Source organism: Centropristis striata, chromosome 16, assembly GCF_030273125.1.
Source record: "Centropristis striata isolate RG_2023a ecotype Rhode Island chromosome 16, C.striata_1.0, whole genome shotgun sequence".
In the NCBI taxonomy this organism is placed as follows: Eukaryota; Metazoa; Chordata; class Actinopteri; order Perciformes; family Serranidae; genus Centropristis; species Centropristis striata.
The window spans coordinates 23,201,187-23,218,925 of record NC_081532.1 but is presented as its reverse complement, the minus strand read 5'-3'; the positions used below and the strand labels follow the sequence as shown (position 1 = coordinate 23,218,925).

Here is a 17,739-nt window from a genome sequence, read left to right as displayed (position 1 = left end):
CTGCTGCATGTCATTAGCTCTTGGCTTTGGCAAAGGCAGCATGCCGTGCATGAAGAATTGTGGGAAATTCGGAAGGCATCCCCCCCTCCTCCACCTCCAGTCTTTAGGAAGCTTCTTTAGTGCTCCAAACATGTAGTCTGGAGACGCAGCTGCTGAAAGCACAGTGGGAACAAAAACAACACATGCATCTCATTTATGATTCCAGATTTATATAGTGCCATGTTAACATGTAAATAAGGCCCCATCATGAAGTATGACATAACATTTTTTTTTTATTTCTAGGTTTATTCCTCTTTTTTCCAGCTTGGTCATTTGTTCAGGACACAAGGGCTAAAAATTAAAAAAACGAACCCACCAACTCCTTAAATATCTATAAGCCCATTACTTTAGATAAGAAAGATGAATAGATAGAGAGTTAGATGGATATATAATATATAATTCATTTTTAATAACAAAAATAAAAACAAAAACATACAAGTGAGAGTATATTTTAGCTTTGGCTACCAAGGTTATGATGACACCTATGTACATACACAGAAAAATATTTTTTTTATTTTTTATTAAGCAACAGTGCCACTTTACTTTCACATTCAGAGTGTGTGCATGAGGGGAGGGTGTGGGGATTTATCTAGCATGCTATGAGCTTCGAGGATAAGTGAGGAGGGGAAAGAGCAAGTGCTTTAGAGAGGGTGAGGGAGTGAGAGAGCATATGTGCAGGAGGGTGAGAGAGAGAGAGAGAGAGAGAGAGAGAGAGAGGGGGACAAGCGGATGGCTGCTGTGAAATCCGTTAACAGGGGAGCTCTGTGCATTTGTTAGACGCCTTGGCTGCTTGCCCAACTTGGCTCATTGTAATCGAGGCATGATCGTCGACTCCAGGCAGCCCTCTCTGCCGCCTCGGCTGCCTCGCGCCTGGACCCAGCCCAGCTCTCACCGCTGACATGGAAAGACCCGTGAGTGCCTTCTCTGCCCTTCCCCTCTCCCTCATCCCACACTCTCCAGCTCTCTCTCTCTCTTTCTGGTGTTAGGTTCCCCCTCTGCCTCTCCTGCTCTGTCGCAGATTTAGCTCTCGCTACATGCAGTGCTTCAGTTATGTCTCTGGATCTTTCTCTCTCATGTTGGAGCTCCTGTAGGTGGCAGGAACGCTGGGTAGGGAGAAAGCCTTGGCAGCTTTATCTCTGCAACCCCCCCCCCCCTTCCTTTTTTGCCAGCCTGCCCAGGCATGGGTGCTGTCCACTGGCAGACCCACAGCGTCTCTGTGTGTTTTTGTGGTGGTGGTGGTGGTGGTGTTGTGGTGTTGTGTGTGTGTGTGCTGCACAATCACAGCCTAAACCCAGAGGGGTATCGTCCCCATGCAGAGTCCCCCCACTTTGGTCTGTGGAGGCCGGTGTTCACCTCAGCCTCCGCCATTGGCCTCGCTGAGATTCACATTCGACAGCGTGTCTCTCCCTTGCGCCTATTCTTGGTGGTATGTCCTCATGGTCTGTTGTGTTTGGATACCCTGACAACTAGAAGCTGTGAGGTAACCACTTTCCAGTCCGCTGCCTCTCTGAGTGAGTCCCAACTTTTCTCATGCTGTATCTGCAGGTTTGACACATCCAGGATGTGCAGTTTTTTGTTATTTTACTTATAGTCTTTGCTGACACCTTGCAACAACTCAGTGGCAGCTATTCTTTGCAGGCGTAACTGTGGCGTAGATGAAAAAAAAGCAGCATAAAGTATTTCTTGCAGTCTCAATGTGATGGTCTTTGTGCACTCACTAGCTGTGAGTCATCATTCTGTGCTAGTAATATCACATAGAAACAGCCTCCAATCTCTTGTTGTGGGGCATGCACTTCCTGTCTCTACCAGGAAGGTCTGACCCCTCAAAATAATTCATACAGAGTGTGGAGAATGGAATACTTTAAAATGAATTATGTGTTTTCACAGTTTCAACAAACAGCGGTGGCAACTTTTCATTGTCACTTCTCCCTCTGCTGTGAATATCAACAGTCAGTGATGCCAGCATTGTTTCAAAATGGGAAACATTTGTTTTAACTGACTTAATCGAGACTTTTCCCACAATGGTTGTTCATTGGGTGCTGGTGTCCTTTGTGCTGAATGAAAACTCAGTAGTCGTGTATCCATATATTAACTTCTCTGCACATTTGAAGCTTGGCATGAGAAAAGCTTGATGGAAACACCACAATTTGATATAATTTTCCTAATTGCCTGTTAAAGTTTTTAAGCTCACTTGAGGTGTGTTTAAAAAAAAAAAAAAAAAGTTAATGCATTAAACGGGAGATGGAAAGTTCTGACGTATTCAAACGCTTAACTCCCGTTACTGATCAGCTGTTTCCACTCACTAAAAAGAACGATTATAAGTTGCCTAGTTGAATCCAATTCCTTAGGACTTCTCTCCATTTTCTCTCAATTAGCAACCTCCTTTTTGTTGTTGTTTTCTCACTTTTTTCCTGTTTACTGTCGGATTAGCCTACAGCACTGCCATCTTCTGACCAAAGAAAGTTTATGCAGCTTTGTTTATTCGCTCTGAATCAGTTGATGGAAACGTCCCTAATTCACATTTTATTTCATGCAACATTTCAAAATTTCGCTTCAGTGGCTTGCAATAGTTTTGTTGAATTTACTACTCGCCATCTACACTGGCACCGGACTGCACTTGGCTGCGAAGTCGCTGCCAATTCATGTCGTCAACATTAACTGTAGCATTAATGTGATGATGTTAATTTTGGCTAGCAAAAAACAAAAACAAACTGTATGTTACTTACCTGAAAAATTAACAGCGAGTGTCTATTAGTACAACCAAAAGCTGATCAAGATGTTCAAATAAAGTGTCATTAAGTGAAAATACAGTGTGAAAATGCAAAGTTATGAAACAAAACCAGATGAAAACACAGAAAACGGCAATAAGTTCATGGTTGTTTAAACTATAAAGTGCCGTGGATACACGTTGCTTTTCTTCTCTCCTGATGACGGCTCGCCTTGTTGTCCATCTTTCAATCCAAGGTAGGCACGCCCCAAATCATACAATTCTTTATCATCTATTTTCTCCCAAATTGGACCATTATTTACACAATTAATAACATATTGTCTTGAAGAAGATTTTTTTACTAGTGATTGAGACCAAATAATTTTTTCTGAGGTAATACATCAAGTGAGAAGTTGACCCATTTTGTATTAAGATAGATAGGACTAAAATGCTTTTGGAACTGCTGTCAGCGCCCCCTGTTGGAATTTTTGGTAGAATGCAGGCTAAAGGCACTACATGGTTAGCCTCACTGCTCAGACCCGGAGGTTGCCGCCTGATAAAAATGTAGGCATTGCTCCAATTGAAAAACAGACAAATAAAAGATCAACAAAAAGTCAACAGTAAGTAAAAGCCTGAAGAACATACGCTTAAATGGTAAAAATCTTTTCTGCCACTGTGAAGATGTCAAAGCTGAGATAAAGGTCTTTCCACAAATTTGAGGGTGCAGGTTTCAAAGAGTGCAACACCAGTCGGCTTTTAGCTGCAGTAGGGTGATTTCTGCATATTGACCCAGGGAAACATACTTTGAACATCTGACCTCAGGAAAAACATTGATCAGAGGGCATAAAATCCTTTGAAAGGTCATATTAGCAGTGGTGTAATGTAACTACATTTACTCAAGTACTGTACTTAAGTACAACTTTGAGGCATTTGTACTTTACTCCACCACATTTAAGAGGCAGATATTGTACTTTTTACTCCACTACATTTAGCTAACAGCTCTAGTTACTTTTCAGGTCGAGATTTAACATGAAAAACATGATCAATTTATTCAGATTCTTGTAAATTAAACCACATATCAATATATTAATTAGTTAAATGTATCCCTGCATTGATGAGATTCCTTTAATGTACAGCACCAGTCAAAAGTTTGGACACAGCTTCTCATTCAACGCGTTTCCTTTATTTTTGGAGATTTATATTAATGACCTTAAAAGTATGATGGAACACATATGGAATTATGTAATAAACAGAAAAGTGTTAAACAAACTAACAAAAAAAGAATGTTTTTGAGAAACCATTGAAGAGAAGGTGTGTCCAGACTCTTGACTGGCACTGTGCATAAATTATACATACAGGTCATTCTGCATAACGAGTACTTTTACTTTTGATACTGTACATTTTGATGCTGATACTTTAATTTAAGTTTTGAATGCAGGACTTTTCCTATTAGTGGAGTGATTTCACAGTGTGGTATTAGTACTTTTAGTTAAGTAAAGATCTGAATACTTCTTTCACCACTGCAAACTAGGAGGATATTGAGCTGGGGAACACAGGAGCCTGGCATTTACCTATGGACATATTAATTAACAACAATCCTCTGACTGACTCTTGGCAAGAAGGTGAATGAGTGTATTCCCAAAATGTCCTTTAAAACCGGCTATGCACTTTCCCTATCCCTCTGGTGATTAAAAAAAAAAAAAGTGGCACACGCTAACCCTCATGCTGCAGAGAATAGTTCCTGGTTCACACACATCACAGAAATCATTGCATGCATCATTACACTAATCTCCTCCATTTCTTTCTTTTTTTTCCAACCGTATTATTATTTAATTTACCTTATTGTTTATTCTAAGCTTGCAACTAGTAGTTACTCACTATAAAACACATATACATTTTGCAGGAATGCTACAAGTATGAAGCACATAATTTGTAAATGTCTCCTGCAATAAAGTTTGACATTAGTTTCTTCTCATCACCAGTGTTGAACCAGTACACAGATCCTTTACTTAACTAAAAGTAGTACCACACTGTGAAATTACTCCACTACAACTAAAAGTCCTGCATCAAAACTTACTGAAGTAAAAGTACAAAAGTAGCAGCATTAAAATGTACATAAAGTACCAAAAATAAAAGTACTCGTTATGCAGAATGGACCCACTCAGATTTTCTTATATTGATGCATTTATGTAAGCAGCATTTTAAGTTTGTAAAGACAATATTTGCCTATAAAATGTAGTGGAGTAGAAGTATAAAGTTGCATAAAATGGAAGTACTCAAGTAAAGTACAAGTACCTCAAAATTGTACTTAAATACAGTACTTGAGTAAATGTAAATGTCGTAGTTACATTTCATAACTGTTAATTGAATTACAATTTCTGCTGTTCTTGTCGGACTATATGGTGTTGCATGATTTATAACAAACCATAACATTCTATAAAACCTTGTTTTTTATGCAAAAATGTTAATTTGTAAAGTAGAGTACAAGTGCCTCAAAAGTGTAATTGTGCAGGACTTGAGTAAATGTACTTAGTAAATAAAAAAGATGAATAAATACTGAAAAAGCACCAAAATAATGTTACATCAATGGAAATACCCAAGTAAAGTACACATACCACAAATGCGTATTTAAATGCAGTACTTGAGTAAATGTACTTAGTTACATTCCACCACTGGAAATGTTACCACGCACCTAGTTGCTGTTTCATGAGAGCACATGGAGATTTCTTCAGTGCGGGGCCTCATATCGTGTTAGGAGAAGGCATGCCCTGCTGACCGCATCAGGATGTTTAGGATGCTCCGCATATGCATTCTCCCTGTGTAAGTGAGCTTTGTAATGAATGCTCCATCTGTGGTGGGTGTGAGGGTGTGTTGTGCTGTGCATTATCGAAATGTGCAACAAGCTGGCATGCAGATTTCTTATCATTATTTCATTAGATAGTTTGTTTTTAAATCAACTTTTTCCACTTTTACACCATTTCTTGGCTGTGTTTTTTTAAAATAAAGTTAAACCCAGGCATCTTGGGTAGTGGATCTTATTTTGAAATGTAATGGTAGTTTTTATTATAACAATAATCTGACGTGTCTCCTCCCAGACCCCCAGTGACATGATGCCCAAGAGGGATCATGAGAGGGACCTGGAGCTGGACAAGAAGATCGAGGCTCTCCGTAGGAAGAATGAAGCGCTCATGAAGAGGCACAAGGTAAGGACAAAAGTTTGTATTAGAACTCAGATTGGGAATCGAGAGCAGATCTGAATAACTTGTAGTGATCAAAATTTATTCAAACCAAATTCAGAACCGAAAAAAACTTTAGCTTAGATCTCTCCAATACAAACTTAAACTTAATGCTAGTGTCACTCATGTGGAGGTCAGGCAACATACAGTACACACACTGTGACGATCTGATTAAACTGAAAAGACTCAATGCTCAAACTGAGTGGCACAAAATGGGAGACAGGTTAACAGAGAAAATGATGGGAAAAGAACAAAGGCAGGAAGTACCCAAAAGAGGACATGGGCATGGCCCCAGGCACATGACTTAAACACAAAATGATATAAACAAAACAAAGTCCAGAACTGTCATAACTCTGACAGGAAGGGGGAGCCAAAACTAATGGTCCAAGTGGGATTCCTGACGCCGAGATGCTTCTGTAGAGTCCAAAAAATGTGACTGGTCATCTTTCTAGGTTGTTTTTTTTCTGTGGAAGCCTACATATCTTTCAGGATTCCTGATTGGCCTGTTGTTTTCTTTGAGTTGCCTTTAGGAGGTGGAGGAGGACAGGAAAAGGGCGGAGGAGGAGGGAATGGCATTGCAGAGCCGCAAGGGCAAAGCTGAGGATCTGTCCATCACAATCAGCAAGTCTACCAGTGTGAGTTTACTCAATATAAGGTGACGGATTCATGAACTGTAAAAAATCTTGACTAGCTAATGTCACCAAGATGCTACAAACTGTATGAATATTTTATAACATGTTCGTGTCTTTGGTTTGGAGCAGGATAGTCGTGTGGTGGTGACGAAGCCATTCAGCGGTGGTTCACCATCGGGGAAAGGACAGCAGGAGGCCGGGCCTGACAAGGGGGGAGAGGGCCCTCTGCAGGCTGCTGGCCGAGCCCACAGGAAGCAGCTAACGGTCACCATGGCAGGCAAAAAGGTAAATACACACTGCAGTGTCCAGTTCCACTTCAGGTGATGAGCAGAAATATAGGAGACACCAAAACTCCTGTTGTACTGTAAAAATATTAAAGAACAACACAAAAACCATATGATAGCAACGTAATAAGCATGCAACCAAAAGGTTTTACATAGAAAACAAGTATGATAAGTTGCAAAGAAAGTTGAGAGAGTTAATGCATTTGCAGTTGCTGCATTTGCATCAGTGTACCCTGAGCAAGGTTATAATAGTTTTGGATTTTTCATTAGTTTTAATTTCGTTGTGAATTTTTGTTTTCAAAATTCAGTTAGTTTTAATTCGTTTTTAGAGTGAGTTTGCTAGTTTTAGTTTAGTTTTAATTTTTTGAAAATGCTTAGTTTTAGTTTAGTTTTTTATTAGTTTTAGTTTTTTGTAAAGGGCTATGTGTTTCCTTTTAAAGTTAAGGTTATTTTGGTTGGAGTGTAGACATCCCAGTCTCAGTAAACATATTTACCATGTGTCCCTGCATGTTCACTAACCAGCAGCTATTTAGTTGGAGCTAAATAAATACATTTCATATCAACCAAAAAGGATTATGCAGTGTTTCCCCTACATGTATTCTGCGGTGGTGTGCTGCTGCTGCTGCTGCTGCTGCTGCTGCATTTTCAGCGCCACCACAAAAAATATGTGATTTGTAATATCATGGTTGAATAGAAGACTTTCACTTGCACACAGTGAAAGCACAACATCCAAAGTTTACAGTGTTGCACCGACACTTTTACCATAATAACTAAAGAGTTTGCGCTATCGGGAAAATTCCAATGTTTTCTGAAAGCTGAGAAGTTGTTCTTTACAGCCAATATGGTGTCAGTGCGGTGACTTCATTTGCGATTCTCCCCGGAAGCCCACAAAACAGGAATACACACACTCAGCGGTGGAGAAATAGAAACACTGGATGATGTATGAAAAAAGTTGACAAATACGAAAAACTAAGGACAATTTCACTATAATTTTAGTTAATTTTAGTTAGTGCAGCTTGCAACTCAGAACTTTGCTAAACATTAGCATACAATAAAATACTGTTCTTAAGTGATATTTACCATGTTCAACATTTTAGCTTAGTGTGTTGCTAATATTTGCTAATCAGTGCTAAACAGGAAGTACAGTTGATGCAATGGGAATGCAGGTAGATTTGCAGATATTTGGCCATTAACCAAAGTCTTGGGGATCACCAAGGTCATTAAGATTAATTTTTCTAGGCTTATCTGTACCACACATTGTGGCAAGTGTCCAGTAATTGTTGAGATTTTTTATTCTGTCAGACTGTAGCTATCTGAAGAGACTGAAGCTAGCAGGGCTGGAACTGGGCAGCTGTGTGAGGTACACTCTGTAATCCTGCTAAATCAGAGAGCAGGTGTCAGTGCTAAGTGTTCTAGTAAAGTTTAACCCTCAAATTAATCATGTACACATTTTGGACATGATTAGGACTGGCACACGTTCAGTTATGATATCCTAATATGAGTAACTGTCTCACCAGGGTAAAAGGGTGGTGAGTGAGAGGCCAGAGAAGAGGCTGGGCCCAGAGGACATTAAGAGCCCTGCAGATGATGGACCGGCGAGGCGTGTGGAGTCAACGGGGAGGGGGAAGCAACCCCCTCACATGACCAAGAGAGACACAACAGCACAGGTCTGAGTCAGACACCCTGAACACTCCAGCAATCATACGGTTCTGCATTTAAAACCCAGCATGCACCCTCCAGTCGGTTTTCTCTCCCTCATCTGCCTTTGTTCATACTCCCTTTCTTCACCGACATGTTTTACATAGATGTCAGACATGTCGGCTGGCCACACCCCTCCAGTGATGCAGCACAATGGTTTGTGGACAGGAGGTGGACTGGGGCTGTGACTGACTGGTGTGGGATTAGCGGGGAGGGGGTGCTAATAGAGCTGTTGGTGTAGAACCAAACTGAACCCTCAAAAGGGCTTCATGACTGCTTCTACTTTAAGTGTAATCCCACTTAGGTCTGTCGGTTATTTATCTTCTTTTCTCCCTCTGTGGAGCTTTTGCTGTATTTTTAGCAAAAGAAGAATCATTCAACTTCTTGGTATAGATGTCTTTGGGCGTGTGGAACATGCTGTAAAGTTCAGATTCCCTCCAGAGCCATGAGAGACACAGAAGACGGATGCTCTAATAGCTCACCTAACAAAAAGTCTTGCTATCTGTGTTACAAAAGATGGCACGTTAAGCATCAATAGCTTCACTATATACTGCAGTTCTGAGATCCCATGTGTAATGCAGATAGGCAGAAACACATGTACACATGCATTGCCCCCCGGCCAGGCTGTGAAATGCCACACTGTCGGTGAACTTAGGCCGCCCCCGGGTATTCAGAAACTCTGGAACAGCTGCTCTTCCTCAGCCTGACACACACATAAATCTGCACTCTCACAGACACACACAAGCTGCTCAATCAATGAGTTGATGCACAGCTGATCCTGGCCACTGTAAACACAGACAGTCTGGTGGAGGGAGGGGTCTCCAGACACAAAGCTAGCGGAGGCTCTTGCTAAATATGTATGTATAAATACACCTGCCTCTGATTGGCTGACACACTGAGCTGCTCACTGGCCCATCGGAGTTAATGTGCACTAAATTTATGGGCTGAACACGCTGTTCTCTTTGCCTTTATTTCTGGCCCGCTTGGTCTGTCCCCCTTTATTTATCATGTGGACTGAATCAGCAGTTGAACAGTAGCCAGCGCTCCAGTGCACCAGTCATCTGTAAAACCCAGAGTCCCGGTCCACATGTGGTCCCTGTTTACATAACCAGTATCATTTCACGTGGTTTATGAGAGCTCAACTCAACTCCACTTTATTTATCATTTATGTAGCACTTTCATACAAATATGCAGCCCAAAATGTTTTAAATAGCATAACGTAAACAATACATACGACAAAATAAATAAATATAACAATTATAAACTAGAAAATTTCCTCTGGGGAAATTTTGAAAGGGCCACGGGGGCTACTGCCGGTGTGTGTACACTATGATGAGATTCTTCAGAGATTTAAAACTATGCCCTTTAACCTCAAAGTGTGTGTGTGTGTGTGTGTGTGTGTGTTTGTTTGTTTTTACTCTTCCTGTAAGTTGATTTGGATAAAAGCGTCTGCTAAATGTAAATGTAAATGTGTGTGTGTGTGTGTGTGTGTAATTAAAATCACATAAAGTTACTGTGTGTGTGTGCGTGCGTGCGTGTGTTTGAAGCATGTGTATGCATGTGTGAGGAGTGTGCGTGCTTACGCGCGTGTGTGTGTGTATCTGTAACTGTAATCACATCAAAGATCAAAGGCAATCAGATCAAAGCAATCAACAGAATTAACTGACACCTGTTAATGAAAGATTGACAGCAGAGGTGGACAGACTGAAATTTCTGGTCTCGAACAGAAAGCATTTTTGGCAAAACCATAATACCTATTATTGATCCGACTTCACTTTGAGCGTCCTGAGTTCTTCCTGAACGTCTACATATGTTTTTTTTAAAGAAAAATGAAAAAATAGCATTGTTAGAGCGATCTAAAAAAACTGTTTTTTTTTTCCTTTTTCCGAAATCTTACTGCGTTTTTAATATGGGAGCCAATGAGGCTGTTGGTGGTGTTGGTGGATCATCTCTGCATCTTACGCCCAAACTATAACTCTGACAGCTTTACCAGAGGATTGTGAGTGAGAAGACAAATTTTCTTACGTTTCTATGTATAAATTATTTCTGTAGAGTGGAATTTGCGGCCTGGAGCGCAGTTTTAAAATTTATTTTTTGACAGTTTTACCTCTCCCTCTACACTCTGAGCGATGACATCACACACTCTGACACGAACATTCCGTACAATACACACCCATTATAATCTCAGAATTTCTCCAAAAATTATCATGGTCATTGAACAGGGATTGATAAAAAACTATATGACCTATCGAAACGTGGATTAATACACCGATACACAAGACTTGTGTCTACCACTGGCGTAGCCAGAAAAAAGACATTGGGTGTGCACCAGCAAAACTGGGTGTGCCAAATTTATTTTCAACACCTCCACAAACATTCAAAAGAATGTGTCTCTGGAATACAACATTATTAACACAACAACAACATATCCACACATTCTCTTCAGTAATAGTCAACAGTTAGTTTACAGCAGGTCTAAACATTCACTTGTGACGTGCTCTCAAATAAATCGACAATGCTACCTATACACCAGAAGACTTTGAAAAGATTTGGAAAAGACTCCTGGAAGACTATCAGCTCACACCTGCTCACATCTAAAGAAGAAGTGTTTAGAGTTTTTAGTCACAGCCTAGTCTCACACTGAGATTCTACAAAACTCCTAGATTTAATAAAGACTTTCAGTTTTTAGTCTGGGACTGTGGAAATCGTTTGGTGTAAGCCCAGCATAACAAAAAGCACACCGCAAAAAGACAACACACACACAGACATTGTGTGCCCAATGAGATGAACATAGTGAAATATAACATTCATGCACATACTGATGCACGTAGCCATAACGTATCCACATTACGTGTGATCAAAAACACTATTTAATCATCTGAACACATTGGACTTAGCAGCAGAGTAAAGGACACAACGATATTGCGCTAACCTGTGCTCTGAATTTACAGGGCGAGACGGCGTGGCTTGGCCTTGAACGCATTTATTATTTCATCGGAGTCCAGTCTCTCCGCAAGCTCTTTTTCAAACATGAGCAACGAAATGCTGTTAAGTCTCTCTGTGAGCATTGTAGCTCTGCTGGTTGATTTAATCCTGTTCACAACCGAAAACAGGCGCTCCACAGAGCAACTTGTGACAGGCAGTGACAACAGAATACGCAGTAAACCGTTCATGTTGGGAAAAACAACTTTGTCACATGAATCCAAGACTTCAATAAGGGACGAGAACTGATGTCCCCCGTCAACTTTACGCCTGATGAGTTGCCCAAACACAGTGGCCCTCATTTATCAAGCAAGCGTAGAAACCAGCGCAGATCTGAGTGTATATTTCGTTTTACGACAGGGTTCACGTGGGATTTATCAAAAGATCGTATCTCTCCAATCACAGCGTAAAAAAATGATCGGCTGTTGATAAATGTGTCATTTAAATGTCACGCCCTAATATATACCCGATTCAGAAGACTCTCCTTCAGAGTTTACGACACTGAAGGCCCCCCCCCCCCCCCCCCCCCCCCCCCCACCTTACTAGTATCTTTCTAGATATTTCTAGATTATTTTCTAGATTTTTCTTGATCTTTCCCTAGATTTTTCTAAAGCATTTCTAGACTCTAGAAAATAAATCTAGAAAATCCAGAAAAAGATCTAGAAATATCTAGAAATGCTTTCAAAAAATCTAGAGAAGGATCAAGAAAAATCTAGAAAATGATCAAGAAAAATCTAGAAAAGCTCTAGGAAAAACTAGGAAACAAATTGAAAAAAAGTCTAGAAATATCTAGAAAAGCTTTCGAAAAACTTAGAGAAGGATCTAGAAAACTCTAGAAAGTGAGATTGAAAAAAAACCCTACAGATCTAGAGCTTTTCTAGATTTTTCTTGATTATTTTCTAGATTTTTATTAATCCTTCTCTAGATTTTTCGAAAGCATTTCTAGATATTTCTAGATCTTTTTCTGGATTTTCTAGATATTTGTTTTCTAGATCATATTCTAGATTTTAAAATAAAATCTTTTTCTGGATTTTTTCCCTAGTTTTTACAGAGCATTTCTAGATCATTTTCTAGATTTTTCTAGATCCTTTTAATTTTTTGAAATCTTTTTAGATATTTCTAGATTATTTTCTAGATTTTTCTTGATCTTTCTCTAGATTTTTCTAAAGCATTTCTAGATTCTAGAAAAAAAATCTAGAAAATCCAGAAAAAGATCTAGAAATATCTAGAAGTACTTTAGAAAAATCTAAAGAAGGATCAAGAAAAATCTAAAAAATATTCAATCTAGAATTTAGAAAAGCTCTCAGAAGAACTAGGGGAAAAAAGCTAGAAAAAAGTCTAGGAATATCAATTTCTTTTTTAGAAAAATTAAAAGGATCTAGCAAAATCTAGACGCTGACCTAGAAAAAATCTAGAAAATCCAGGAAAAGATCTAGAAATATCTAGAAATGCTTCAGAAAAACATGAGAAGGATATTAGATATTTTTTACTTGTTTTGGAAAGTCTTGACAAGCCAAATTTTCTTGTTCAATTGGCAGATAATTTTGCTCATTTAAGCAAAATAAACCTAATTTTTTTTTTATTAATTTAAACAAAACACAACATAAATCACCAATTGACAAACACAGTAAAAAAAAGAAAAGAAAAAGAACAACAATCCGACTCAGACGTGTGGACTTCACGCTGACTCAAATTTGCGTACACGAGCTGAGAGCAGACGTGAGATCTGATCGTACCCTCCGCTCACGCCCAAATTGATAAATGCCGAGGCTTGCGTAGAAATCATCTTACGCCCACTTTACAACTGTCTGTCAAGGATCATAATCCACAAGGAGCGCAAATCAGAATCACTCCTGATGGGTGCACACCTGCCCAGGTGTCGCAATGCATCATCTGACGGCAATTTTTTTGGGTGTGCCAGCTGCTTCTGTGGGTAGCACCGGCACACCCTGGCACACCCGTGGCTACGCCATTGTTGTCTACTGTTTAAAGTTTAAATGGAGTCTCTAGGTGAAATTATACCGGAGAAGTAGACATTTAAAAATCTCCAATGATTGTTCTTTTTCGCTCATTTTTTGTCGGCCGTCCCATTCATTTCAATGCAAAATTTTGAGCAGTTTCAAATTCGTATTCTGTAGAGAAAAGTAATAGCACACCGATCCCGATCAAACCGCACGTTTTGATATATAATTTGTCCTGCAACTCTTCAAGTTGTAGGACTAGTAGCGGGATGAAATTGCATCCAGAAGAGGAATAAGAAGAAATCCACAGTATAACAGTAGTGCTCGGGGCTTCGCACTGGTCCCTACAGCTATTGCTGTATGGGACCAGTGCTCGGTGCGATTGCCCCGAGGCCCTAATTAAGTTTTACAAGACTATATATTCAACAATAAAAATAATAAAATAGAAAAAGAAATAATGGTAATGAAGAAACACCAGGGAGTAAAATAATGTAAAAAAAAACAATGAGTAAAACTTAAAAACTAAGGCTTTATCATCATGAATAAAAGGCAGCAGAATAATGCAAAATGAAATAAAATAAACACCAGGGAGGAAAGAAATTTAATATGGGGCCGTTCTGATTTCAAGACAAAAACTAAACATTTAATATTAATAAAAATAAAAATAAATCAATGAATAAAAGTACACAGAATAAAATAAAATAAACACCTTAGATGCAAATAATGTAAAACAACAAAAAACATCAACAACAACAGCATTAAATACCAAGGCTGCAACATAACTCCAAATTAAAAATAAATGAATTAATCAAAGGCAATCGAATAAAGCAAATAAAATAAATAAATCAACAACAGGGAGGAAATAATCTGATTATAACATAAACTAAGCATGTAATATTGATTAAAATATATAAATAAAAATAAAATAAATTAAACACCTGGGATGTGAATTGTAAAAACCAATACTTGAAATTTAAAAGTTTAGTCTTTAATCTCGCTCAAAATTTTAAAAAATCAATAAATAAAAGTCAACAGAGTAAAATTGATAAAATAAAATACACATCTGTGGTGAAAATTATGTAAAAAAATAAAATAAATACAAACTAAGGCTGCAACATTGCTCAAAATTAAAAATATGTCAATAAATAAATGTACACAGAGTAAAATTAAATAAACACAATGTAAATAATGTAATAAAAAAAAACACAAAAATGATGTCTTTAACACTGATCAAATAAAAATAAAAAAATCATTAAAAAAAAGTCACCAGAATAAAATAAAGTAAGATGAGATAAAAACCAGGGCTGACGAAAAACCAATGCTATAAACATAAAGACAAAGGCTGTAAACATTACAAAAAAATAAAAGCCAGATTAAAACGAGAGCTTGGCATTAATCCAGAGGCAGCAAGTTTCACGCTCATAGGTCTATTTAGAAAAATGTTTTAATGGAGAAGCTCTATAATGAGCTTTATGACTGAAACATTTTTTAATGAGTGTCAGCAGTGTGTGTGTGTGTGTGTGTGTGTGTGTGTGTGTTGGAAATAAATAATGACTCTGTGAGAGGGGTGTGGTTATTTGGCAGATTGTAATGCCTGGAAGTACCCCATGACGAGACTGTCAGTTCACACTAGAGAGAGAGAGAGAGAGACAGAGACAGAGAGAGAGAGAGAGAGAGAGAGGAGAAAGTAGATGTAGAAGAAGGGAGTAAGTGAGTAAAAAAGGAGGAGAGAGAGAGAGAAGGGGAGACACTCCTGGCAGCCCACCGTCTGTTTCCAGCCTCCATTTTTCCTCTCCGCTCTCCTCCAGCACGATTGTTTCCCCATTCCCACCATCCTGAAAGGACCGATTTGATCTAATTAACATTGGACTGCCTTCTCACTCTGAAAAGACTCATTATGCTGCCAAAGAGAAGGGCCTGGCGAGATGCCAGCAAAGGGTCAGAGAGGGAGAGGAGGAAAGAGTGAGAGGAGAAAGACGAAAAGAAACAAGGTAGTCAGGGATCTTTTGTGTGTGTGTGTGTGTGTGTCTGTGTGAGCTAGGCTCCATTCAGGCATGGGTGGAAGTGTGCATGACGTAGGCATCATTGTCTTTATGCGCACCACTCTGCTCTGTCCAGCGGTTATTATCATCCTCCCCTTGGCTGTGCATACAAGTGGTGCTGTTCATGGCAGCATCCAATGCGTCTTTGCAGTCAGAAATACACAAAATTCCCCTCTACCTGAAATAAGATGAGTTTAATTGAAATTCAACCAGCTGCAAACTGCACTCTGCTCTGATGACCTCATTGCAGAGTGGACATTTAAAACCACAAGCACCAAATTACACTGTAGCACCACTGTTCCACCTGGGGGCAGTGTAGGCCTCCTAATCCTGTTTATGGCAGCAGTAATGTGACTCTTTACAAGCCTGTTTAGTTGGTTGGCAACAAGATTCTGTGTCACCCTTATTGTTGTTATGTTTAACCTTTTTCTCCTCTGTGACAGGATGAGGTTAAACAAGGGCAGATGCACATTGAAGAGCATCTCAGGCTTTCAGAGCAATGCCAGGTACCACAAAGCCTCAGGTCACAACAACACACACAACATATTAACGTTGCATATTGTCGGGCTGGGAGATGTATAAAATTCTACCTTAAATTTAATGTTGGCTTATAATTATAATGAGCTGTATCCTGTTTCATCTAGCAGTGTTCTTCACATATACTGATTCAAATATGTTATATATAGTTTACCGAAATGTTATGTACATATGTGAAGGATATTCAGTAGGTAGTGGCAGTGCACTGCAACATTTCAGATGTGGAAATGCAACATTTAAATATATATATGTAAAAATAAATGAATAGATGTTTATTTTATTATATACATATATTAAATACAGATATATATATTCATAGTCATATAATGAAATAGATAAAAAAAAATATATATAATAATATTTGTTTTATTGTATTATAAATATTATACATAAATAAATAAAACATAGTATATATAATACATAAATAATAAATAATTAAAATATATATGAAAAGTTAAATTAATTAAATAAATTATACGATTTGATCTTATCTAATAATTGTTATATATATGACTTATAATTGATTTTATTTTATCCTATTTGTCTATAACTTATAATAAATCTATCTACTCACAGTTATTTTATTTACTTATCTCATTGTTATTGTTATTTTATGTTTTGTTTTTCAGTTGAATTATGTGTGTAAAAACAAATTTTTTAAAAGTTTGATAAATGCTTAAAAAACGTGTTGTACATTATTTTGAAAATAACAATAAACAAATTATTTTAAAAAAAAGATTTAAAAAAAAGTTTGATAAATGCATTATATTAACAAAGCCAATGAGTAATTGTGTTAAATAATCCTGACCTCAATATTGACCAAAAATATTTGTGATTATGATGATCAAGTAGCCCGAGCATGTTTCCACTCTCTCATCCCCTCCTAAGGGTTGTATCTCCAGCTCACAGCGATCACATGATTCACTGAGATGAATGTGAAATACAAGGTTTCCACATGACAGCGCCACGCAAACACAGAGAGACCCAAATATACGCTCCACTCACAAACGCTCACATGCAGGCAGGCACAACACGTTGCCATGCACGCCCACTTCCCGTCTTCCAGTGCTCATCCCTTTCTGCCTCTCGCTGGCTCGCGTGTCAGCATTGCTGGAGTAGCTCAGAGCTGTCTCACAGAGCAGGCATGCGACAAACAGGCTAACTAGGGAGACAGCGAGGGCGGGCTTCAAAGGTCCGCTGAACACGCCACATGACAAGTGATGCTGTTCATGCCTCTCTGCCTCTCAGTGCCTCACCTGCTCTGCAGTGTTCAGGGACATTTTTTTTAAGGTTTTGTGCAAGGGGTAAAGGTCAGACAGCCCTTGGCTTTGTTCACTGCTTTGCTTAACAAATTTATCGGAAACCTCTTATGCCTTTTTCAGGCCTAAACCAGGGAAGCTTTGGAGGGGAATTTCATTGTTATTCACAATGTACAAATCTATCTAAATTTGCATGCACATGTGTGAGCCTGCTCTCTCTCAGCACTGGTCACATCCGCCCTGTACCTGCCTCGGCCCCTGACAGAAAACATCCCCACCAGGCCTCACGGAGGAGAGAAATTGAAAAATGCTAATTAGCAGGCCGGCTGGGGTGTCCACAGGAGATGGCCTGTTGGAACATG

The 17,739-nt window shown here is 38.9% G+C and overlaps 1 protein-coding gene across 1 annotated transcript in view; it reads left to right on the top strand.

The window, feature by feature from the left end:
- Nucleotides 1–967: 967 nt before the first annotated feature.
- LOC131987955 (coiled-coil domain-containing protein 9B) overlaps nt 968–17,739 on the top strand; it is a 30,885-nt gene continuing 14,113 nt past the window's right edge. Inside the window, exons 1-6 of the mRNA XM_059352905.1 lie at nt 968–1,146; nt 5,842–5,949; nt 6,513–6,617; nt 6,744–6,899; nt 8,416–8,565; nt 16,025–16,087. Of these exons, the coding sequence (XP_059208888.1) occupies nt 1,090–1,146; nt 5,842–5,949; nt 6,513–6,617; nt 6,744–6,899; nt 8,416–8,565; nt 16,025–16,087 (639 nt within the window). The 5' untranslated portion in view covers nt 968–1,089. The remainder of the gene's footprint in view (nt 1,147–5,841; nt 5,950–6,512; nt 6,618–6,743; nt 6,900–8,415; nt 8,566–16,024; nt 16,088–17,739) is intronic.